At 54.2% G+C, this 19,133-nt stretch overlaps 3 protein-coding genes across 3 annotated transcripts; 2 read left to right on the plus strand and 1 right to left on the minus strand.

The window, feature by feature from the left end:
* Positions 1 to 790: 790 nt before the first annotated feature.
* EGLN2 (egl-9 family hypoxia inducible factor 2) lies at positions 791 to 8,524 on the plus strand (the record flags this gene model as incomplete). The annotated part of the gene is given in 5 exon segments (XM_045163488.1): positions 791 to 1,692; positions 6,647 to 6,766; positions 7,209 to 7,345; positions 7,526 to 7,593; positions 7,892 to 8,524. Coding segments are annotated over 5 exon segments (1,283 nt in total), but the record flags the coding sequence as incomplete, so codon positions are not given.
* Positions 8,525 to 9,284: 760 nt separating this feature from the next.
* On the minus strand, positions 9,285 to 11,458 carry LOC112577656 (cytochrome P450 2F2). The gene is made up of 4 exons (XM_025269139.3): positions 11,321 to 11,458; positions 10,926 to 11,088; positions 10,018 to 10,175; positions 9,285 to 9,601 (listed from the first exon to the last, which is right to left on the minus strand). Exons 1-4 carry the CDS (start codon positions 11,456 to 11,458, stop codon positions 9,557 to 9,559), a joined length of 504 nt encoding a protein of 167 aa, XP_025124924.3. The 3' UTR covers positions 9,285 to 9,556.
* A 6,157-nt stretch (positions 11,459 to 17,615) lies between these two features.
* On the plus strand, positions 17,616 to 18,795 carry LOC102410686 (p53 apoptosis effector related to PMP-22). The gene has a single exon (XM_006052052.4). It carries the CDS (start codon positions 17,683 to 17,685, stop codon positions 18,235 to 18,237), a length of 555 nt encoding a protein of 184 aa, XP_006052114.3. The 5' UTR covers positions 17,616 to 17,682; the 3' UTR covers positions 18,238 to 18,795.
* The last annotated feature ends 338 nt before the right edge of the window (positions 18,796 to 19,133 follow it).

The raw sequence follows: 19,133 nt of genomic DNA on the forward strand, positions 1-19,133 counted from the left end.
TCCCTTCCGTCTGTCCGTCTCAGGACCTCCCTTCCGTCTGGGTGTGTGTCAGCCCCTAACGGGCTTTCCTCCTGTTGGGCTCAGGTCGATCTCCACCCGGTTCTGCCCGGCTGTCTCAGGCCCACTCTCTCTCCTCTTCTCCGCTCTGTTATTTTTTCTGTTTCGGGACCCTCCCCCTCCCACCTCCAGTTTGCACTGTCTGTCGATCCCCACCTTCCTTCTGTGTTTTCCAGGCTGATCCGCCCCCCTCCTCCCAGTCCTCCCCGTTTGTTTCTAACTTCTAGTTCCCCACTCCGCCACCCTTTTCTACTAAGAGTCCCCTCCTTTACTTTTTTGTTTGTGGGTCTGTGTCTGAGGATGTATCTCACCCGTAGCCCCCACTGCAGTCCTCTGACTGTGGGTCACCTACCCAGCCTTACTTCTCCAGCTGTCCCGTTTATTGCCCCTTGTCTCTTCGTGAGTCCCCCTAGTCCCAGAGTCTCCGCCGCCCCCACCCCCCCTCCCGCCATGACCTCAGGTTTTGGGGTCTTTGTAGCTAAGTCTGTCTTGCTCTCTGCTGCCCCTACCACTGCCCCTACTGCCCTCCAGTGCACTTGCCTGTGTAGCTCTTCTCACCTTCCATTTTTTTTCTCTCCAGCCACTGTGACAGGTCCCTTCCCAAGCCCCTAGGGACAGCAGAGGACTTGGGGACCAGCGAGCACCCCCAGGGCGAGAGAAAAGCCTCTACCACCTGCCCTGCCTCATCCTGCCCCACGCCAGGCCCAGCCGCCCCAGCCCCCGGCTGCATCAAGTGGAGGAGGAGGAGGTGGAGGAGGGTGGCACCATGGGCCTGGGCCGTGCCCTCCATGCCCGGGGGATGAAGACACTGCTGCCATGGACAGCCCGTGCCAGCCCCAGCCCTTGAGTCAGGCTCTCCCTCAGTTGCCGGGTTCGGTGTCAGAGCCCTTGGAGCCTAGCCGGGCCAGGATGGGGGTGGAGAGTTACCTGCCCTGTCCCCTGCTGTCCTACCACCGTCCAGGAGCACCCACTGAGGCCTCGGCGGGGAGTGGGACCCCCAGAGCCACAGCTACTTCCACCACAGGCAGCCCCCTGCGGGAGGGCTTCGGTGCCCAGGATGGCGGCGAGCTGCGGCCGCTGCAGAGTGAGGGTGCTGCGGCACTGGTCACCAAGGGGTGCCAGCGGCTGGCAGCCCAGGGCGCCCGGCCCGAGGCCCCCAAACGGAAGTGGGCAGAGGATGGTGGGGATGCCCCCGCACCCAGCAAGCGGCCCTGGGCCAGGCAGGAGAACCAGGAGGCGGAGGGGGAGGGCTGCAGCAGTGGCAGTGGCGAGGCCAGCGCTGGGCTGAGGGAGGAGGTGCTGCCCGCGGCGCCCGAGCGCCTGGCCCTGGACTACATTGTGCCCTGCATGCGGTACTATGGCATCTGCGTCAAGGACAGCTTTCTGGGGGCGACCCTGGGTGGCCAAGTGCTGGCGGAGGTAGAGGCCCTGAAGCGGGGCGGGCGCCTGCGAGACGGGCAGCTTGTGAGCCAGCGGGCTATCCCGCCACGCAGCATCCGTGGGGACCAGATTGCCTGGGTGGAAGGCCATGAGCCAGGCTGTCAAAGCATCGGTGCCCTCATGGCCCATGTGGATGCCGTCATCCGCCATTGTGCTGGGAGGCTGGGCAGCTACGTCATCAATGGGCGCACCAAGGTGAGGCCGTAGGGACCTGCTATGAGGGGTGGTGGGACGGGGCCCCCAGGCACTTGGACGCCTGTTCTGAGTATCAGTGGGTTTGGGGACAGGCTTCTGGGGTCACAAAAGAATTTAGGCAGCCCTGGTGCAGGGAGTGTCAGAGCTCACTGTGGGCTCTTGTGCCCTGTGGGCCTTAGTTTGTGCACCTGCAAGCTGTGGGTTTGGCCCACAGTCACCGCGATTCTTGACCTTGCCGGGGATCCTCTCAAAGACCCTGAAGACCGCATCTGTGTCTGAGCCCTGGTGGGGTCAGCAGCCCCATGATCTCTGTTCATGGGCCTTAGAGCAAGCAGACAAGGTTTGTGTCTCTGTCTGCCCGTCTTGTGTTCTTCCTGTTCCCTTATTTTTTCATCCATCCAAGTGTATCTAGGCCATCCTGTCCACTGTGCGTTTCTTGTCTGTCTAGTCTGTCTCCCAGGTAGGAACCGGGAGGGGTGGGTGGCAGTGGTGAGGCCCGTGCCAGGCTGAGGGAAGATGCCCAGCACACCTGGTGCTGGGCCGCACCGCACCCTGTATGCCGTACTGTGACGTCTGCTTCACGCTGGCTTCCCAGGGGTGGCCGTGCGCTGGCTCAGGTGGAGGTCACGACCCCATTCCGCCCATCCTGCCCCATCCTAGTCCGTGTCCTCCATCTTCTCTGTTCTGTCTGTCCCTCACTTCATCCCTGTCTGGCTCTGGTCTGTTTCCTTGATCTTCTGCCTTTGGGTCTTCTCTTGACCCCCTTTTTTTGTTTTCGAGTAGTAATTAATCTTTTTTTTTTTTCTTTTAATCTGCTCAAAACCAAACCCTGTCTTTAGAAAAATGCTCATTTGATTGGAGTTTCTGGGCAGTCATCAGGGCCTTCTGGGCTTCCAGCTGCCCATTCAGGAATCTGGGGTCAGGATCCCTGCACAAGACAATAGTCCATAGGCCCTTTCAGCCTGCCAGCACATTACTTGTCTTTCATGGAGGGGTGTGAGGGCCCTGGCCTGGAGTTCATGGTTGGTGGTGGTTGGGCAAGGCTCTGTAGGCAGTGCCCGCTGCCCTGCACCAGTGATGCCTGGATGATGGCAAAGGCCGTGCTCTGCTCTCCAGGCATGAGGCTGTGCTCCTGGCGTCCCCGCCCTCTTCCCTCAGATCTCATCTTGGGTTCTGCCTCTGTGCAGCTTTTCTCTCAGGCAGGAACTGGCTCAGGGACCAGGGCTCCCCCCAGGCTGAAGCCATGCTGGCCTCCCCACCCCAGCTGGAATTTGTCCCATTTTGCTCTCCGTCCTGTTACCTTGGTAGTGGAGAGCCAGAGGCAGCCCTCAGGGGCAGGTGGTCAGTGGGAATCTCCTAACCACAGGGTGCCCAGCACCTTCTCCCCAGGGTCACCCATCCTTACAGGAGGGGGGTTAGGGGGAGACCACAAGAACTGAATAGCCCAAGGCGGGATACTTCTCTGAACCTCAGTTTGCTTATCACAGGATAGGAAAACCAGGTTAACTGCCTAGCTAGTCTGTGGCCACTTTAGGAAGGAAAGGAGAATACATGAATCTCCTCTCCTTCAGTGCCTTGGATGTGGTTGGAAACAGGGCCCTGGAGGGGGTGGGTGGCTGGGGGTTGAGACTTTTTTAGCCCTAGGAGGTAAGAACAAGCCTGGCTGGACTGAGAAGGGAGGGGAGGAGCCGACCCAACCACTGGAGTTCCTCTCTGACTCTCCCCTGCCCCAGTGAGGCAGCAACTTCAGCTTCCTCACCTTCAGAGGGCAACATCTGGGTTCTGCCCCAGGCTCTGGAGTAAGATGGGGTGAGGTGCTGAGATGTGGTGGCGCCAGTGGTGGTGGGGGCTCAGGTCACCAGCGTGGCTGCGGCCAATCACAGCCTGCCTCTCGGTGCTTCCTGAACTCGGCTCCTGTGTTCCTCTGCCTTCCTCCTCTCCCTGGTTCCTCTGCTCAGTTGACTGGCAGGTGGGAGGGATTTGATTTTCACTGGCTTCAAGGACTACCATAGGGGTCCCAGGGAGGCCCCTTTAAGACCAGTTTGGAGGTGGGGCCTGCTGTTGGCTCAGTCCTGGGATTCTGACTTGGTGGGGGGTGGGTACTGTGTGTGTGTGTGCTTTGTGGGGCTCTTGGCATGTTGATTCTAGCTGTCCCTTATCCTAGCTGCCCCTTCCCGGAGATGGAAGTGTAAAGAACACGTTTCCATATTACTCTGCTTGTTGTCCCTTTCCCTTGTGGGCATGGGAAGTAGATGCTTCTCAGGCCAGAGGATGCTTACCCCACCCCCCACTCCCAGGTGAGTATCTGTGGGGGGAAGGGTGGGGCCTTAAAGGGCTTGTTTCTGTGTCTAGCCTGACACAGGAGTCCTGCTTCGTGAAAGACTACAGTGCGTGTCCCTGCCTGCACGTGGGAAGTCCTGTGAGGGGGCATGGGCAGGACACATGGAGGCCCCGAGGCCCAGAAGAAGAGTGCTTTCAGTCAGCAGCTCCCTTCTTGGCCCTAGGGAGCCTGGCCTGGCCCTGGGGGCCAGTGCTGGGTAAACAAGTGCCTGTGCCGATTTCACTTTCAGGGGGATGGCAGGGGAAGTGAGCCCAGGTGCCTTCAGTTAGAGGACTCCAGGTGCTCCTGGTCCCAAGACCTGACTAACAAGGGGGGCCAGTGGAAGAGTGTTCCCGGCAGGTGCAGAGGCCTGGGGGTGAGCTCAGCCTGGTCAGGGAAGAGTCAGGAGGACTGCGAGGTCGGAGGTAGTTAGGAGGCTGTGGTCAGGAATTTGTGTTCTCTGGGGATGCAGTGAAGAACTTGAAGGGATTTGAGCTGTGGTGAGGGGGAGTAAAGGGTCTCTGGCAGTTGTGTGGGGAAAGAGGTTTCAGCCCTGGAACCCTTTGCCCACCCCATCCTCAAACAAAATTGGCAAACTCTCGGCTTGGATTCTCACTGGGGAGGGTTTGCCTGTCCCTAATCAGTGACCCACTGGTTCCAGGCCACCCCCTATTCTGGCCATAGCCAGGGATCCTTTCCTTTCTGTGAACTATTTGCTCCCTGCACTGACCCGTCAGCAGGGAGTGAGCGGTACAAAGAAAGTTCTTTGGAACCTGGGGCTGTGGGGGCCAGGACCTTGCCCTCATGTTGCCAGAGAGAAAGGCACCCCACTGGGTAGCCATGGTGGTGGCAGTTGTCCTGGCCTCTTGCCCGGGGCAGGTGCTGTGGTGGACCAGGTGCACACGTTTAACACAGAGCAGTTTACTCTCCGCGCTGGGGTGAACCCCGGGGAATAAGCTGGGAGGAGGCCGAGGGGTTGAGTCAGCCTGGCCTGCCATGGAGTGCCTGGCAAGCCTCCTGGTTTTGGCAGCAGATGCCGATCTTTTCGATTGGGAATGTTTACCCCAGGGCTGTGGCAGATGGCCATGGCCCCCAGGTGTAGCTGAGCATTATGGGGAGCAGGGGCCAGCGGAGTCTGTCCTGGCATCAGTGTGGGTCGAGGGGTCAACATAGAGGGTCCCCAGATGGGGAGCTTCATGCCAGTGTTCCCTCCTTCACCTTGTCCAGCCTTCCCAGTGGCTGTGGGCAGAGGACAGGAAAGGGACCTTTCCAATTTCAGCCTGTGCTTTAATTGTCATGTGTCAGGCACTGTGCCGGGTGCTTTCCAGACATTTATGTCTCATTCAGCAAGCTATGAAGTAGTTGTTACGCTCCATTTCAGGGATGAGGAGCCTGAAACAGAGTTCAGTCCCCTGCCCAGCATACAGCTCTTGAGGCCGCAGTGAGACTTGAACCCAGGGGTTAGCTCTGCGGGAACACTGGGCCTTTAACTCACACCACACCTGTCATTTTGTGGCTACAGGCCCGGAGTGGCCAGGCCCAGAGCTCAGCATGGCTAGGGCTGGCTTGGGCAGCGGCAGCAGTCAAGGAGAGAAGGGGGAACCCTGTTGCTAGACCTCTCCATATAGAAACCATGGCCTGGGATGAGGCGTAACTCTTAGGTCTGTGGGGGTCAGGAGCCTCCAAAGTTATATTCTCGGAGGGGTTCATGCTACTGCTGTGAACAGGAGGTGTTATCCCCGTTTGACAGATGAGGCATTTGAGGCCCGTTCAGGTGATGAGACTGTCCAAGGCTACTTGACAGGTTATCCTTGGAGTTGTGATTAGATCTCAGGTTCTAGTCATGTTACAGGTTTTGGAATTGTTCACATGTGTAGGAGACTATCTAGCAGATACTCTTTGTCGTTATGATCAGTGCTTCTCAACATTGTGCAAATTAGAGTTACCTGGGAACCTTGAAAAATTCGAGGCTGCACCTGAGGCCAAGTACTTCAGAACCTCTGAGGTGGGCCTGGGCATCAGTGTCCCAGGTCATTCCAACTCGACAGCTCTGGGAGAGAACTCACGTGGGGCTTTGAGGCCACATCCCTGTATACCAGAAAACATTTAAATAACATTTAAATTGGTTTTATTCTACTGAAATATTTGAGGTTGGGATTGGGTTATCTTAAAAAAACCAAACCCTCGGTCACTGAGCTGCGTCTTGGTTCCACACTCGGCGCATGTGTATGCTGTTCAGTTGCCAAGTTGTGTCCGACCTTTTGTGACCCCATGGACTGCAGCTTGCCAGGTTTCTCTGTTCTTCAGTGTCTCAAGTTTGCTCAAATTCATGTCCATCAAGTCAGTAGTGTTATCTAACCATCTCAAACTCTGTGCCCCCTTCTCCTTTTGCCTTCAATCTTTGTGTGCCTCGTGTGTGTGGGAAGTGGGCTCTTGGGGCCAGGAGCTGAGGTTTCTTGTGGATAGAGGCTTGGCTAAAAAGGAACGTCTGGGTGCTGGAACCCTTGGAGCCCCCAGGACCCTTGAGGAGAGGTGAGGGGCTGAAAGGGGTGAGAAAGAGGAGGTAATGGCTGGCTTGCTCAAAAGTTCCTGCTTGCTAGCCTCAATAAACCCTATCTCCATCATCTCTGCCAGGCCATGGTGGCATGTTACCCAGGAAACGGGCTGGGGTACGTGAGACACGTTGACAATCCCCATGGCGACGGGCGCTGCATCACTTGTATCTATTACCTGAATCAGAACTGGGATGTCAAGGTAGGATGGTGGGGTGGGGTGGCATTCATCCACAGTCTTTTCCTCTCCCCGCTGAGCTGCTCGTATGGTCCCGGTCCTCTTCTCAACCCACTGGGGGGCGGTGTAATCTTTTAGGGGCCCTTCCTGGAAATGGCACCTCCTCTCCAGCCGACTGTGTGGTCGTGGCTCCTGGTGTTGGGGAATGGTGCAGTCTGCCCAGCCCCCAGCCTAAGGCGCACTTCCCCCGCCCCATTTCCTGTCGTCTTTAGTAGCTTCCTGCCTGTTTCTATGGTGATGCAGACCCTGGGTTGTCATTCATTTTCAGAGTCTGAGTGGTGGGAGGGAGTGATCTGTGCAGTTACTATGCCCCCTGGTGGGCCCTTGTGGGTTGGCTGTGCAAGGGGAGGCGGGGCTCCAGGCAGTGCTGGCCAGCCTCCTGCCTCATCCTCTGGCCCGCCCTCAGGTGCATGGCGGCCTGCTGCAGATATTCCCTGAGGGCCGGCCCGTGGTAGCCAACATTGAGCCCCTCTTCGACCGGCTGCTCATTTTCTGGTCTGATCGGCGGAACCCCCATGAGGTGAAACCAGCCTATGCCACCAGGTACGATCCATATTTCTGGGGATGTGCCCAGCTATTCTGTCTGTGCTAGCAGTCTTGTCAGACCCCTGGAGTGACTAGGAAGTGACGGGATGCCAAGAGCGGGGCGGCTGGGGGGTTGGAGATAGTGGGTGGAATTAAGTGTGATCTCTAATGGCCCTCTGGGGCTGCTCTGGTCCCCAGGTACGCCATCACTGTCTGGTATTTTGATGCCAAGGAGCGAGCAGCAGCCAAAGACAAGTATCAGCTAGGTACCTGCTTCCCAAATGGTGACCCCCGCCTCTTAAGTCCTTCTGTTCCATGTACTTCTTTAGGCCTCAAGCTGTCTCATCAATCTCTGATGAATCTCATCATCTCTTGATGAATCTCAAGTCACTGAACCTTGCAGCTCATTTTTCCCCATCTTTGCCTACCTTCCCTAGACAGTTGACTCACCTGGTGTCCCCAGCATGAGCCCCATCTCTTCTGATGCTGTCCCGATGTTCCCAGTTTTCCTTGGCCTCTGTTCCTTCCCCGATGACTCAATCCCCTGCCCCTCTTCCTCCCTAGCATCAGGACAGAAAGGTGTCCAAGTGCCCGTGTCACAGCCAACTACGCCCACCTAGTGGCCAGTCCCAGAGCTGCATGGACAGACAGCCTGCCCTGGCTTCAGGAGAGCCCTGGGCCCCGGTGCTGCCAGTCTCGGTGCCTGCTCCTTCCCCGCCACCACCACTGCTTCTGACTTTGCCTCCGTCCTGCCTGGTGTGGAGGGCTCTGTCCATTGCTGAAGACCAAGGAGGAGGAGAGACCTCTACTGCCCTGGGATGGGGGCGGGGGTTGTGACCCAGACAGGAGCCAGTGTTGGGGCCTTCCGTTACTGGAGCTGGGGGCCTGTGTCCTGCCCTGTCTGGTCATGCCCCTCTCAGGTTTGGAGAGCTGGAAGGAGGCATCGCCACCTCCCACCAGGACACAGGATCTGGGGTTGGGGTGAGTCATGGCCTCTTGCTGGCAAAGGTTTGTGGGGGAATATCCCCAAGTCTCCCACTCCTCCAGCCTGGAATGTGAAGTGACTCCCCAACCCCTGTCACCATGGCACCTTTTGGACTAGGCTGCCACTGCTTGGGCAGGATAAAGGTGCTGGGAGGAGCATGGGTGTGCAAGTCCTATCAGCCAAGAAATAAAAGTTTACCTCAGAGCTGCATACATCTGACTCTCTTACTCCCTCTTTTTGAGAAGAGTCTTCCATCTGCGGTTCAGGCCTTTATTGACCGAAGAGGGTAAGGAGGTCTGAGAGCCAGTGAGCTGAGCTGAATCTGACTTCAGCGGGCCACGAGGCGGAGCTGGAAGGCTGGGGGCACGTTGCCCAGGCCAGTGCACTGCGGGGTGAGGTCTGTGTCGGAGTGGCTCCCCACAGGGAGCAGGAAGAACCGCAGCAGAATGGAGGTGAGGAAGAGGAAGATGTCGGTTGGGGCCAGGCCTGCACCCAGGCACATCCGCTTTCCTGGGGACATGGGTATGGAGTGAGAAACTCATGCGTGCCAGGGCATGTCCTGACTGGTCCCCTCCCTGCCCAGCCCAGACCTAGGGCAAAGGGCGTGAAGGCGTTGCTCTGGAACTCGCCCTGGCCATTAGAAAGTTGGTGGGGTTGAAGCATTCTGGGTTCTTGAATTGGGTGGGGACCCATTGTGTAGACACAAGCAGAGGAATCACAAAGGTGCCCTGGGGAGATGTGCCAAGGTTACTCAAAAAAGGCTCCAGTTAGAAGCCAATGTAAGGAATCCTTTGTGCGTCAGCTGTGAATGCTCAGACCCACTGATAGGCCCTCCCCGGCCCTGTGCAGGATCCCCAGACTCATTGGGCACCTTGGGCAGGAAGTAGCCACGCAGGTGAGTGTCGCAGGTGAGAGCACGCGGGAGCCCAAAGGGCACCACACTGATGAAGCACTGGATCTCGTGCCGCAGTGTTGGTGTAGGGCAGGTGCTCTCGGTCCTCCAGGGTTGGGGTACACATTCGGCCAACCACATCATCCAGCTCAGCCTGCACTTTGGCTGGGGCCACCAGAGATGTGAACGATGCATACCACAGCCTCCAGCCGACCCCAAACCCCAGCCCCCTCATCCATAGCTCTCCAGCTTGCAGACGTGCTACCTCTGGGTATTTGAGCAGAATAAGGAGTCCATAGTGCAGGGTGGTGCTTGTGGTCTCTACCACCAAAGAAGAGATTATGCATCGTCATCACCAACGTCTCTGCCTGGAAATGGCTCTCGGGGTTTTCTGTTCCTGTGGGTACAGAAGATAGGTGCTGCTGCGTGCCAGGCGCCTGCTGGTGGGCGGCAGGGCCGTGCACCTTATCTATTTGATCCAGGAAGCTATCGATGAAATCGTGGGGCTTCCCGGGCTGCCGCGTCTGCTGGTGCAGCTGGATTTGCTGAGAGATGAAAACCCGAAGCGAAGTTTCGGAATATTCAATGGTGTAGGCCTGGGAGCCAGTCCAGGAGGGAGGGGGAAATGTACATCTAGGGGGACAGGAAATCAATAGGACCTTGAACAAAACCATTAATTCCCTGTGGGGGGTCTGGACCAGGACTTAGATGTTGTAAGTTGCGAAATTCTTCCATTCCAACATTCTAGGACTGCCCCATTCTAATGATGCATACTCTCGGGTTTGGCATAGACTGGGCACACGACCCTCTCACCTCGCCCCACCTGGAGCTCATGATGCGAAAGTTGTCATTGAAAAGGTCCAGGAGCCTCAGGAACTCCATGTCCTCATAGCCATAGTGGTTCCCAAGGACCACGGTGCAGACATTAGATACAGCATTATCCAGTAGCCGCTGGGGGTCGAACGGGGCTCCTAGAGGTGGGAACATGACGAGGTCATACGCTGGGTGGTTCAGATCCCACCCAGCTCTTGGGTTACTGGCTTCGTTCCACCAAACGCCTTCACTTGGTCCTTTCTAGACCAGTGTCCACGCCCACAAATGGTCCCTCTCTTTTTCCAGGCTGTACCTCCAGTGGCTTGAAAATCACCAAGCAGACAAGCCGCCTCTTCCAGGACACGCTCTTCGATGGTCTGCGTACCCAAGCCAAACTTAAGTGCCCCAAGTGCAAAATTGCGCAGCCTCGGCCAGCGCGGCCCTTTAGAAAACGCTATGCCTTGGGGGAGGTGTGGGGGGCGTTGGGAAGAGAAGGGGTTGGGTGATAAGTTGGCCACGCCCTATCCCAGAAGCATCCCGCGATGGAGCCGACTTTCTCGCAACTCTTCGCTTTGCTTTTCCAGATCTTTTGGATGCCACCCCAGTCTTCTCGGCCCTATCCACACATTGACCCCACCTCTGCTGGTCCTGACCCCTGACCAGTGTTTGCTCTGTTTGGCTTTGACTCTTAGGCTCTTGTAGGGGCTGCACAAAGAACCAGTCCCCTCTACTCCCATTCGACCCCTACAGTGTAGCTCCGCCCCAACCTCTCCTTATTTGCCTTGACTCTAGGAGGCCCCGCCCCATTCCTCCGATCCAGCTCTTTTTCGCCGACTGGATATTCTGGGCCGCACTTCCGCCGCTCCCCGGCCCCCTCCCTGCCCCTGCCGCCCACCCCTGGGCCTCACCGTTTCCGCGTGTGAAGCGTTCGAAGACTGCCATGGCCCCGCGGCCGGAGAAGGCATCCGCTTGCAGCACCAGTGCGTCCCGCAGCACTGCGTAGCGGCACAGCACCACTACAGGGCGCTGGCCCAGCCACACCGTGAACACCGGACCCCAGCGGCCAGAGAGCTACACGGAGCCGGTGGTCAGCGGGCCCCAGTCTGGGCTCCTGACCCCTCCGCCGCCGAGACCCCAGAGCCCGACCCCCAGCTCCCATCTCCTTCGGATCCAGGAGTCCAGCCCCTCTGCCTTCCCTCAAAATCTAGAAGTTCAGGCCCCCAGCCCCCTGCCCCCTCACAACTAGGTTTCTGGGCCTTCAAGACCCGCTCCCCTCCCCCTACCGCTTTGAGCCAGAACAGACCTCTCTGCTGCTCTTCCCCTGGGACCAAACGGCGGAGGCGGCAGCCGTAGGCTCCCCCTCCCTCAGGACCCGGGAGTAAGGGTTGGCGTTTGGCAGCGAGACTCCGCCCTGAACCAGGAGCTCAGGCCCACTGCCCATTTTCCCTCCAGATCTAACTTCCCACTCTGTCGCCTCCTTCCCCAGGAAGCAGGACTCTAGGCCCTTCAACCTCTCTCTGGACTCGCTGGGTCTGAGCCCTCAGCTCTGTCTTCATTCAGGTAGCTAAGAATTCCAGCCCCCAGCCCCACTTCCAGAAATCCAGAATTCCGACCCCCCCACCCCCACCCACTTGGGGCTACCTCCATGAGTGCATGGTCCAGGCGTCCATACTCTAACTGCAGCAAGCTCCCCAGCAGCCGGAGTGGAGTGGGCCTAGGAGGTAGGGCTCCCTGCCTCTGAGTGCTGCGTGCACCCCAACCCCACCTGGCTAGTGCCAGTAGCAGGACCAGCAATGACAGCGCTATAATGCCAGAGATCATCATGCCCTGACCCTGGATGCCCGCACCTCCTCATTTCTTCTATTTTATTCCCCTGGGGTCTTGGGTGGAGCAAGGGTGGAGACTGAGTGTGGGAGGAGTGGGCACCTGCCAGCCTCTCATTCTGTAATTTGTCAACCCAGTTCTTTTCCCTGTCATTGGTGTGCTTGGCTTCTCCTGGCCTTGTGTGTGTGTGTGTGTGTGTGTGTGTGTGTTTGCGCGTGTGCACGTGTGCGCCTGCCTCAGCCTGTCTTATGCCTCAGTAGTCTTAATGCACTAGCGTTTTCATGTCAGCACACCAAATCAACAGGTACACTCTCCATAGCACCTTTGGGTCCATCTTACTTGTCCTGTAGTTGTGCATTCCTAAGTCCCCTGGACACCTCTGGGCCCATGAATGCTGGACCTTATACTTAAAAAAAAAAAAAATTGGCCGCACTGGGTCTTTGTTGCTACTGGTGGACTTTCTCTAGTTGTGGCAAGCAGAGGCTACTCTCTAGTTGCGCGGGCTTCTCATTGCAGTGGCTTCTCTTGCTGCAGAGCACAGGCCCTAGGGTGCCCAGGCTCTAGTAGTTGCAGCTCGAAGGTAGTTTCCCTGTGGCATGTGGGATCTTCCTGCATCAGGGATTGAACCTGTGTCCTCTGCATTGGTAGTCGGATTCTTAATCACTGGACTACCAGAGAAGTCCTGTACCTTGTACTTATGATTCCTGAATACACCCTGATTCCTAAATAAACTTCATAAAACACCCCTAGTGATGTGTGCATTAGCCTGGCACTCCTGTGTGTCGGGAGCTGCATTAGGCATTACTGACAAAATGGAGGCATGGCCCCAACCCCCTCTCCTCATCCCACAGGCACGGTCCCAGGGTGAAGGAGTTAGGCCTTGTGATTCTGACTTGTTCTTTCCTTTCTTTGGTTGGGTTGGCTGGAAAAAATGTTAAGGTGCTTATTGTTCTTGAGAGAAGCATGAGAAAGCACAAAGCTTTCTGCAGTTGTGCCCAGAAAATAGTCTATAATGTAACCATTGACATTTGTTCAAGGATCTTTACAAAGAATGTTCCAGGATGAGCACTTAGACTGCAGCTTGAGGCCATGGGAAGGATTGTTATCTGAGACCTGTTTGTGAGGGAAATATTTATGGCAAAAGAAGTTTGCTGAGCTTAGGGTTTAGAAGTAATTAAGAATAGTTAGAAGCCTTTTTAGGAGATAGTGATCTTAAGCTGCTAGGGGCAAACAGGATTTAGAAAGAAAAAAAATAAACTGAGGAATGTAACATGAGTTACAATGTAATCACAAGTTAAGTATAAGACACATAAGAGGAAGTAGATAATAGATAGTAAAACCGATTCTCCGCTGAAGCATGAACTCTGTTTGTAGGGCAACAATGATTTCTGGAGACAATAAATCTGGGTGGGGAAAACTAAAAATGTCAAATGTCTGACCTAACACTTTTATCAAAGTATAAAAGAAAGCCTAAAGCTTAAACATGTAGTCCCATCCCTCAAGTCAGAGGCTACATCATTGTCCGCCGACATGGCTCACCCCGTCAGGCTGATTCCCTGGCTGCTGGAGCTGGACTCTGGCACCTGTGCTCCATGCCTGTGTTACCTAGGGACTCAACACCTGAGCCCTTGTCAATTCCACAGTCATTGCTCCTGGAGCCTTGTATGCTGTACCTGTCTTCTAGATGCTCACTAGGAGTCCCCTAGTGCCATTCAGCCTGGCACTTCCATGCCTATCCTATGACTCCTGGGTACCTTCCCACAGTCGGTCCCCCTGAATCTCCATACTTAGGCCCTGTCCTGAACTCCTCCATCTCTGTTCCCAATGTCCTGGCTCCCAGATGCCCCAAATGTCCTACACTCTTGCTGCCACACCCCTGGTCTCCAGTTCCCCAGGTCCCTCAGTGGGCACCTCCACCTGAGGCCAGACCACAATGGCAGATAAACTTGCCCTCACTCTGGCTGGCCCTGGGAGTGTGGGCTGGAGTACCGTGGGGTGGGGCAGACCCAGGCCTGGGTGGGCCAGGAGTGGGGGATGTGGCTGAGTCTGTACTTGGAACAGACTGTTCAGAAATGCAGCCCACCCTCCCACCCACCCTGCCCTGCTGGACCCAGGCTTCCGCCAGGTGCCTGGCACAGGGCCCAGACCCAGGGTGATGATGGGGGAACTGTGCAGAGTCCAGAACAGGGCTTGCCTTTGGAAGTGTCTCTCACTCTCAATCCCTCTGCTTCTCTATTCATCTCGTTCTCTCTCCATTCGTCTCTTTCTCTGTCTTCCCATTTCTCTCTGTTTTACTTTCAGGGTCTGCCTCTGTGTGTCTGAAAACAAATTTTCTCTCTGGCGTGCTCTTTTCAATGTCCATCTTTTTCTCTCCCTGAGCCTCTTTCAGTTTGTCTTTACCTTAATCTCCCTCTGTCTCTGCTTCCCCATCTCCCTGCATGTTTGTGTAGCACATCTCCCTACCTGTCAGCCTTTCTCTGTCTGGTGAATGGCAGAGGTTTAGGGGCAGGGCTCTGCTTAGAGGTGCTGACCCTTCAGACAGTAGGGTTGCAGCAAGTGTGCCCTCCTGGACTCTACCCTCCAACTTCCCTCCCAGATTCTCAGATGGATCCTTTTTCTCAGGTTATTTTTAAGAAGTTTTTACTGGATTTGTTACACTATTGCTTCTGGGTGTTTTGTTTTGTTTTTTAAGTTTTTTTTTTGGGGGGGTGCTGCACTGGGTCTTCATTACTGCATGCAGGTTTTCTCTAGTTACGGCGAATAGAGGCTACTGTCTACTTGCGGTCGCTTCTTTAGTTGCTGTGTGAAGAATCGAGAGCGCAGGCTCAGTAGTTGTGATGCATGGGCTTAGTTGTTCCACAGCACGTGGGATCTTTGAGGACCAGGGATCAAACCCATGTCCCCAGTGCTGGCAGGTGGATTCTTAACTGCTGGCCCACCAGGGAAGTCCGCTTCTGTTTCATGTTTTGGTTTTTTGGCCAGGTGGGATCTTAGCTCCCTGACCAAGAATTGAACCCACACCCTCTGCATTGGAAGGTGAAGTCTTAACTGCTGGACCACCAGGAAAGTTCCTTTCAAGCTCTTTTCAAGAGCAGGCATTTTGTTTTGTTCACTTCTGTATCCCCAGCACCTAAAATAGTGCCCAACACACGGTGGGCACCCAGTAAATGTTTGTTGAATGAAGGCATGGCTTTGTTTCATCCCTGTTTCTGTGTGTTTTTTTCTCTGTCTAATTCAGACTCTGTTTCTCTCAGTCTCTGTCTTAGGCTGAATCCTTGTAAATGTCTCTCTTCCTGCCTTGTCTCTATTTCATCTCTTGAGGTTTCTCTCCAGATCTCTTTTTGTCCTCTCAGATCACTGTCTTTCTTCAGCTCTGTGCCTCTCTTAATTTCCATCTTGGCTTTAGCATCTCCTTGTCTTCCATCTGGAGAAGGCAATGGCACCCCACTCTTTGAACATCTGTCTCTCCCCATTTCTCAGTTCCTCTCTTTCTCCTCCTCTGTCTCACTCCCAGTCTTTGATTTTCAGGATCTTGCTCTATATATCTCTCTGTCTCTTCCTGTCTCTTTTTCTTCACCATGTGTCTCTCTTTGCCGTCTGTGCATCTTTCTTTCTTAGGACCTGTGAATCTCCTTTTCCCCCTCCACCTCTGCATCCCTGCCTGGGCCTTGGGGCAGACTTGGCTTGGGGTGGGAACAGCATGGGGATTAGGGAGCCACCACCCCATGTGGGGACTGCCTATAAGCCTCCCTCTAGCTGGCCCCATACTCAGCAAAGCATGTCCCCATTTCTGAATGACCTTGGGAAACTCCACTCAGGGAAGGGCCTCCCACGTCACCTCTGCCCCTGGCTGGGGGGCCAGCCTCATTCTGTCTGCCTCCAGCTCAGTGAAGCTTGAGATGCCTGCTCTTTGAGAAAAGCTACTGTCAGCAGGATTGTCAGCTTGTCAAATCCAGTCCCAGGTTGGGAGGCCCCATGCCTGGGACTGCTATCCACCCCAAAGGGAGGAACTGTAAGACAAAGAGACAATTCAGTGAGAGGGATGAGAAATGAGGGAGAGTTTCAGCCTTCCAGTGCCTCACTTCCCCATTAATTGCCCTTCCTCTCTGTCTTTCTCTGGTCATTGTTTTGTTTCTTTCTTTGTCTCTCTCTTCTATTCTCTTTACCTCTCCAGGTCTCAGTCCTTGTTATCTCTCTACTTTCCTCTATGTCTCTGACTCATAAGATTTCAAAGAGCAGGGTGGGAGCCAGAAGATCTGCTTTCTGCACCCAGCTCTGCTCATTTCTGACTGTGATCTTGGGCAAGTCACTTCACCTCTCTGAGCAACCTCAGTTTTGCTGTAAAAATATATAATAGCACTTCCCCAGTGGTCCAGTGGTTAAGAATCCACCTGCCAATGCAGAACATGAGTTTGATCCCTAGTCTGAGAAGATCCCACATACTGAGGGGCAACTAAGCCCCTGTGTCATAACTGCCGAAGACTGCACACCCTAGAGCCCATGCTCCACAACAAGAGAAGCCACTGCAATGAGGAATCTGTGCACAGCAACTAGACTAGACCCTCCCCCTGTTCACTGCAACTAGAGAAAGCCTGTGTGCATCAAGGAAGACCCAGTGCAGCCAAAAATAATAAACTAAACAAAAGCCTACCTTATTTAAAACAATGTATAACAAAATTGCTTTGCACCATGTGTATGTGTGCTAAGTTGCTTCAGTGGGGTCCAAGTCTTTGCAACCCTATGGACTATAGCCTGCCAGGCTCCTCTGTCCTTGGGATTCTCCAGGCAACAGTACTGGAGTGGATTGCCATGCCTGCCTCCAAGAGATCTTCCCCACTCAGGGATGGAACCCACCTCTCTTATGTCTCCTGCATTAGCAGGCACGTTCTTTACCACTAGCGCCACCTGGCTTTGCCCCATAGGAAGATTTAAATGAGGCATTTGGACCAGTGTGTGAATAGCAAGCACTAGGCGGAGAAGGCAATGGCACCCCACTCCAGTACCCTTGCCTGGAAAATCCCATGGACGGAGGAGCCTGGTGGGCTGTAGTCCATGGGGTCGCTAAGAGTCGGACACGACTGAGCGACTTCACTTTTCACTTTCATGCATTGGAGAAGGAAATGGCAACCCACTCCAGTATTTTTCCCTGGAGAATCCCAGGGACGGGGAAGCCTGGTGGGCACCCGTCTATGGGGTCGCACAGAGACGGACATGACTGAAGTGACTTAGCAGCAGCAGGTAAGCGGTAGTACTTGTGATTTCCCAGTCTCTGTGTCTGTTTATTTCTCCGTATCTCTCACTTTCTCTGCTTACATCTCCATCTTTGTACAGCGCCCTGCATCTCTGGCAGACCTATGGAAACTTTCTAGGCTGCTGTCTTTTTCTTGGCCTTGGTTTCTTTACTTCTGACTTCACTCAGGCCCTCCCAGCCTTTACCTCCAAGTCTGTCTCCAGGAAACACTTTCTCCCATTTTTTTTTTTTTTTTTTAACTTCCCTAAGAGTGAGGGTTGAACGCATCCAAGCCAGGTGTCTCCCTTCTCTGCAGCTAGACCTTACTTCTGTCCATCCTAGAGGACTGTCCTCCTCCATTTAATTCAGCCAAGGTAGGTTTGAATCTATTCTAAAGATAATTTAATAGAAACTGATACAAAAAGCCTTCTCCGGAGTCACCGGAATCTAGGTGGGGCGGGCGCCACGCCCCCGCTGCCAACCCCGAGCCGCGTCCTCCAAGAGCCGCCTCCTCGCGGCCTCTTCCCTTTTGTCGCGCTGCCCGCGCTCGAGGGCCACTCTCCGCCGGTGTCTGAGCCTCGCGCGCTGTTCTCCCCGCCGCCGCCGTCGAGATGCTGCGCTGCGGCCTGGCCTGCGAGCGCTGCAGGTGGATCCTGCCGCTGCTACTGCTTAGCGCCATCGTCTTTGACATCATCGCGCTGGCCGGCCGCGGCTGGCTGCAGTCGAGCGATGACAGCCAGACGTCCTCGCTGTGGTGGCATTGTTTACTAGAAGTCTGCGACAGCCTCATGACGTATGCTTGGGGAAGGGCAGCCGCCGCTATGCTGCTCTGCGGTTTCATCATCCTGGTGATCTGCTTCATCCTCTCCTTCTTTGCCCTCTGTGGACCCCAAATGCTTGTCTTCCTGAGAGTAATCGGAGGCCTTCTGTCCCTGGCTGCTGTGTTCCAGATCATCTCCCTGGTAATTTACCCTGTGAAGTACACTCAGACCTTTAACCTTCACTTCAACCCAGCTGTCACTTGCATCTATAACTGGGCCTATGGCTTCGGGTGGGCAGCCACTATTATCCTGATTGGCTGTGCCGCCTTCTTCTGTTGCCTTCCCAACTATGAAGATGACCTGCTGGGCAATGCCAAGCCCAGGTACTTCTACACATCTGCCTAAGGTGGGGAATGAGCAGAAGAACATCACTGCTGCTGAGATAGAGTCCAGAGAAAGAAAGTGTTTTCCCCTGGAATACTTTGAACCTGTTTTGGGGACAATGTTCATATCATTAAACTATGGTCAAAATGCTAAAATAATCGGGGGAAAGTGTTTCTTAAGTGGTGTTATAGTTTCATATTCATCTTTTATATATGTTTTGTAGTGTTAAGTAAGACTTACTTCTTTTAATTAATTACCTGATTATTAAGTTGGCTAAAAGGTTCGTTCAGGCTTGTCCATAAGATTGATGGAAAAACCTGAACTCACTTTTTGGCCAACTCAATACTAATATGCCAATGTTTCCTTATATCTAGCAATACCATTGATATTGCATTTGTAAAAGAATATGAGTATGGAAGTAACCACATAATTTATAAGGTAAAAATGAGAAGGCTTCAAAGATTTGAGTAAATCTGGTTAGGTTTTTGTTTTTCCCAGATGGAATGGGTTGGGTCTATTAAGGACTGAGGAGAAGAAGAAGATACTGGTAAAAATTGTCAGTGACTAAATATTCTAAAAGAAACACAAAAAATATTTTTTCAAGCCTTTGGCTATTCAAAGAAGCAAAATTGGTTCCTAAATGCATGTCATTTGTGAGAATTTCTAATGAATATCATGAATAATTGATTTGGGGCTAAGCTTTCCATTAACTTAATATGACATCTAGGAAAGTATTCTTTCATGGCCAAAACCTGTTGCAGTAGTATGGCCTCCTTAAGCAGTGAAATCTTAAGATGAAATTTTCTCTTTTAAAGTGGTTCATAGGGTGGGGGTGTGGTAGAAAGCTACTAGTAATTCTGTGCTCTTTGGTGTCTATATGCTCTAGACCAGAGTAGACTGGATGAAAAAATGGACTG

The sequence above is a fragment of the Bubalus bubalis genome, chromosome 18, assembly GCF_019923935.1.
Source record: "Bubalus bubalis isolate 160015118507 breed Murrah chromosome 18, NDDB_SH_1, whole genome shotgun sequence".
Classification (NCBI taxonomy): Eukaryota; Metazoa; Chordata; class Mammalia; order Artiodactyla; family Bovidae; genus Bubalus; species Bubalus bubalis.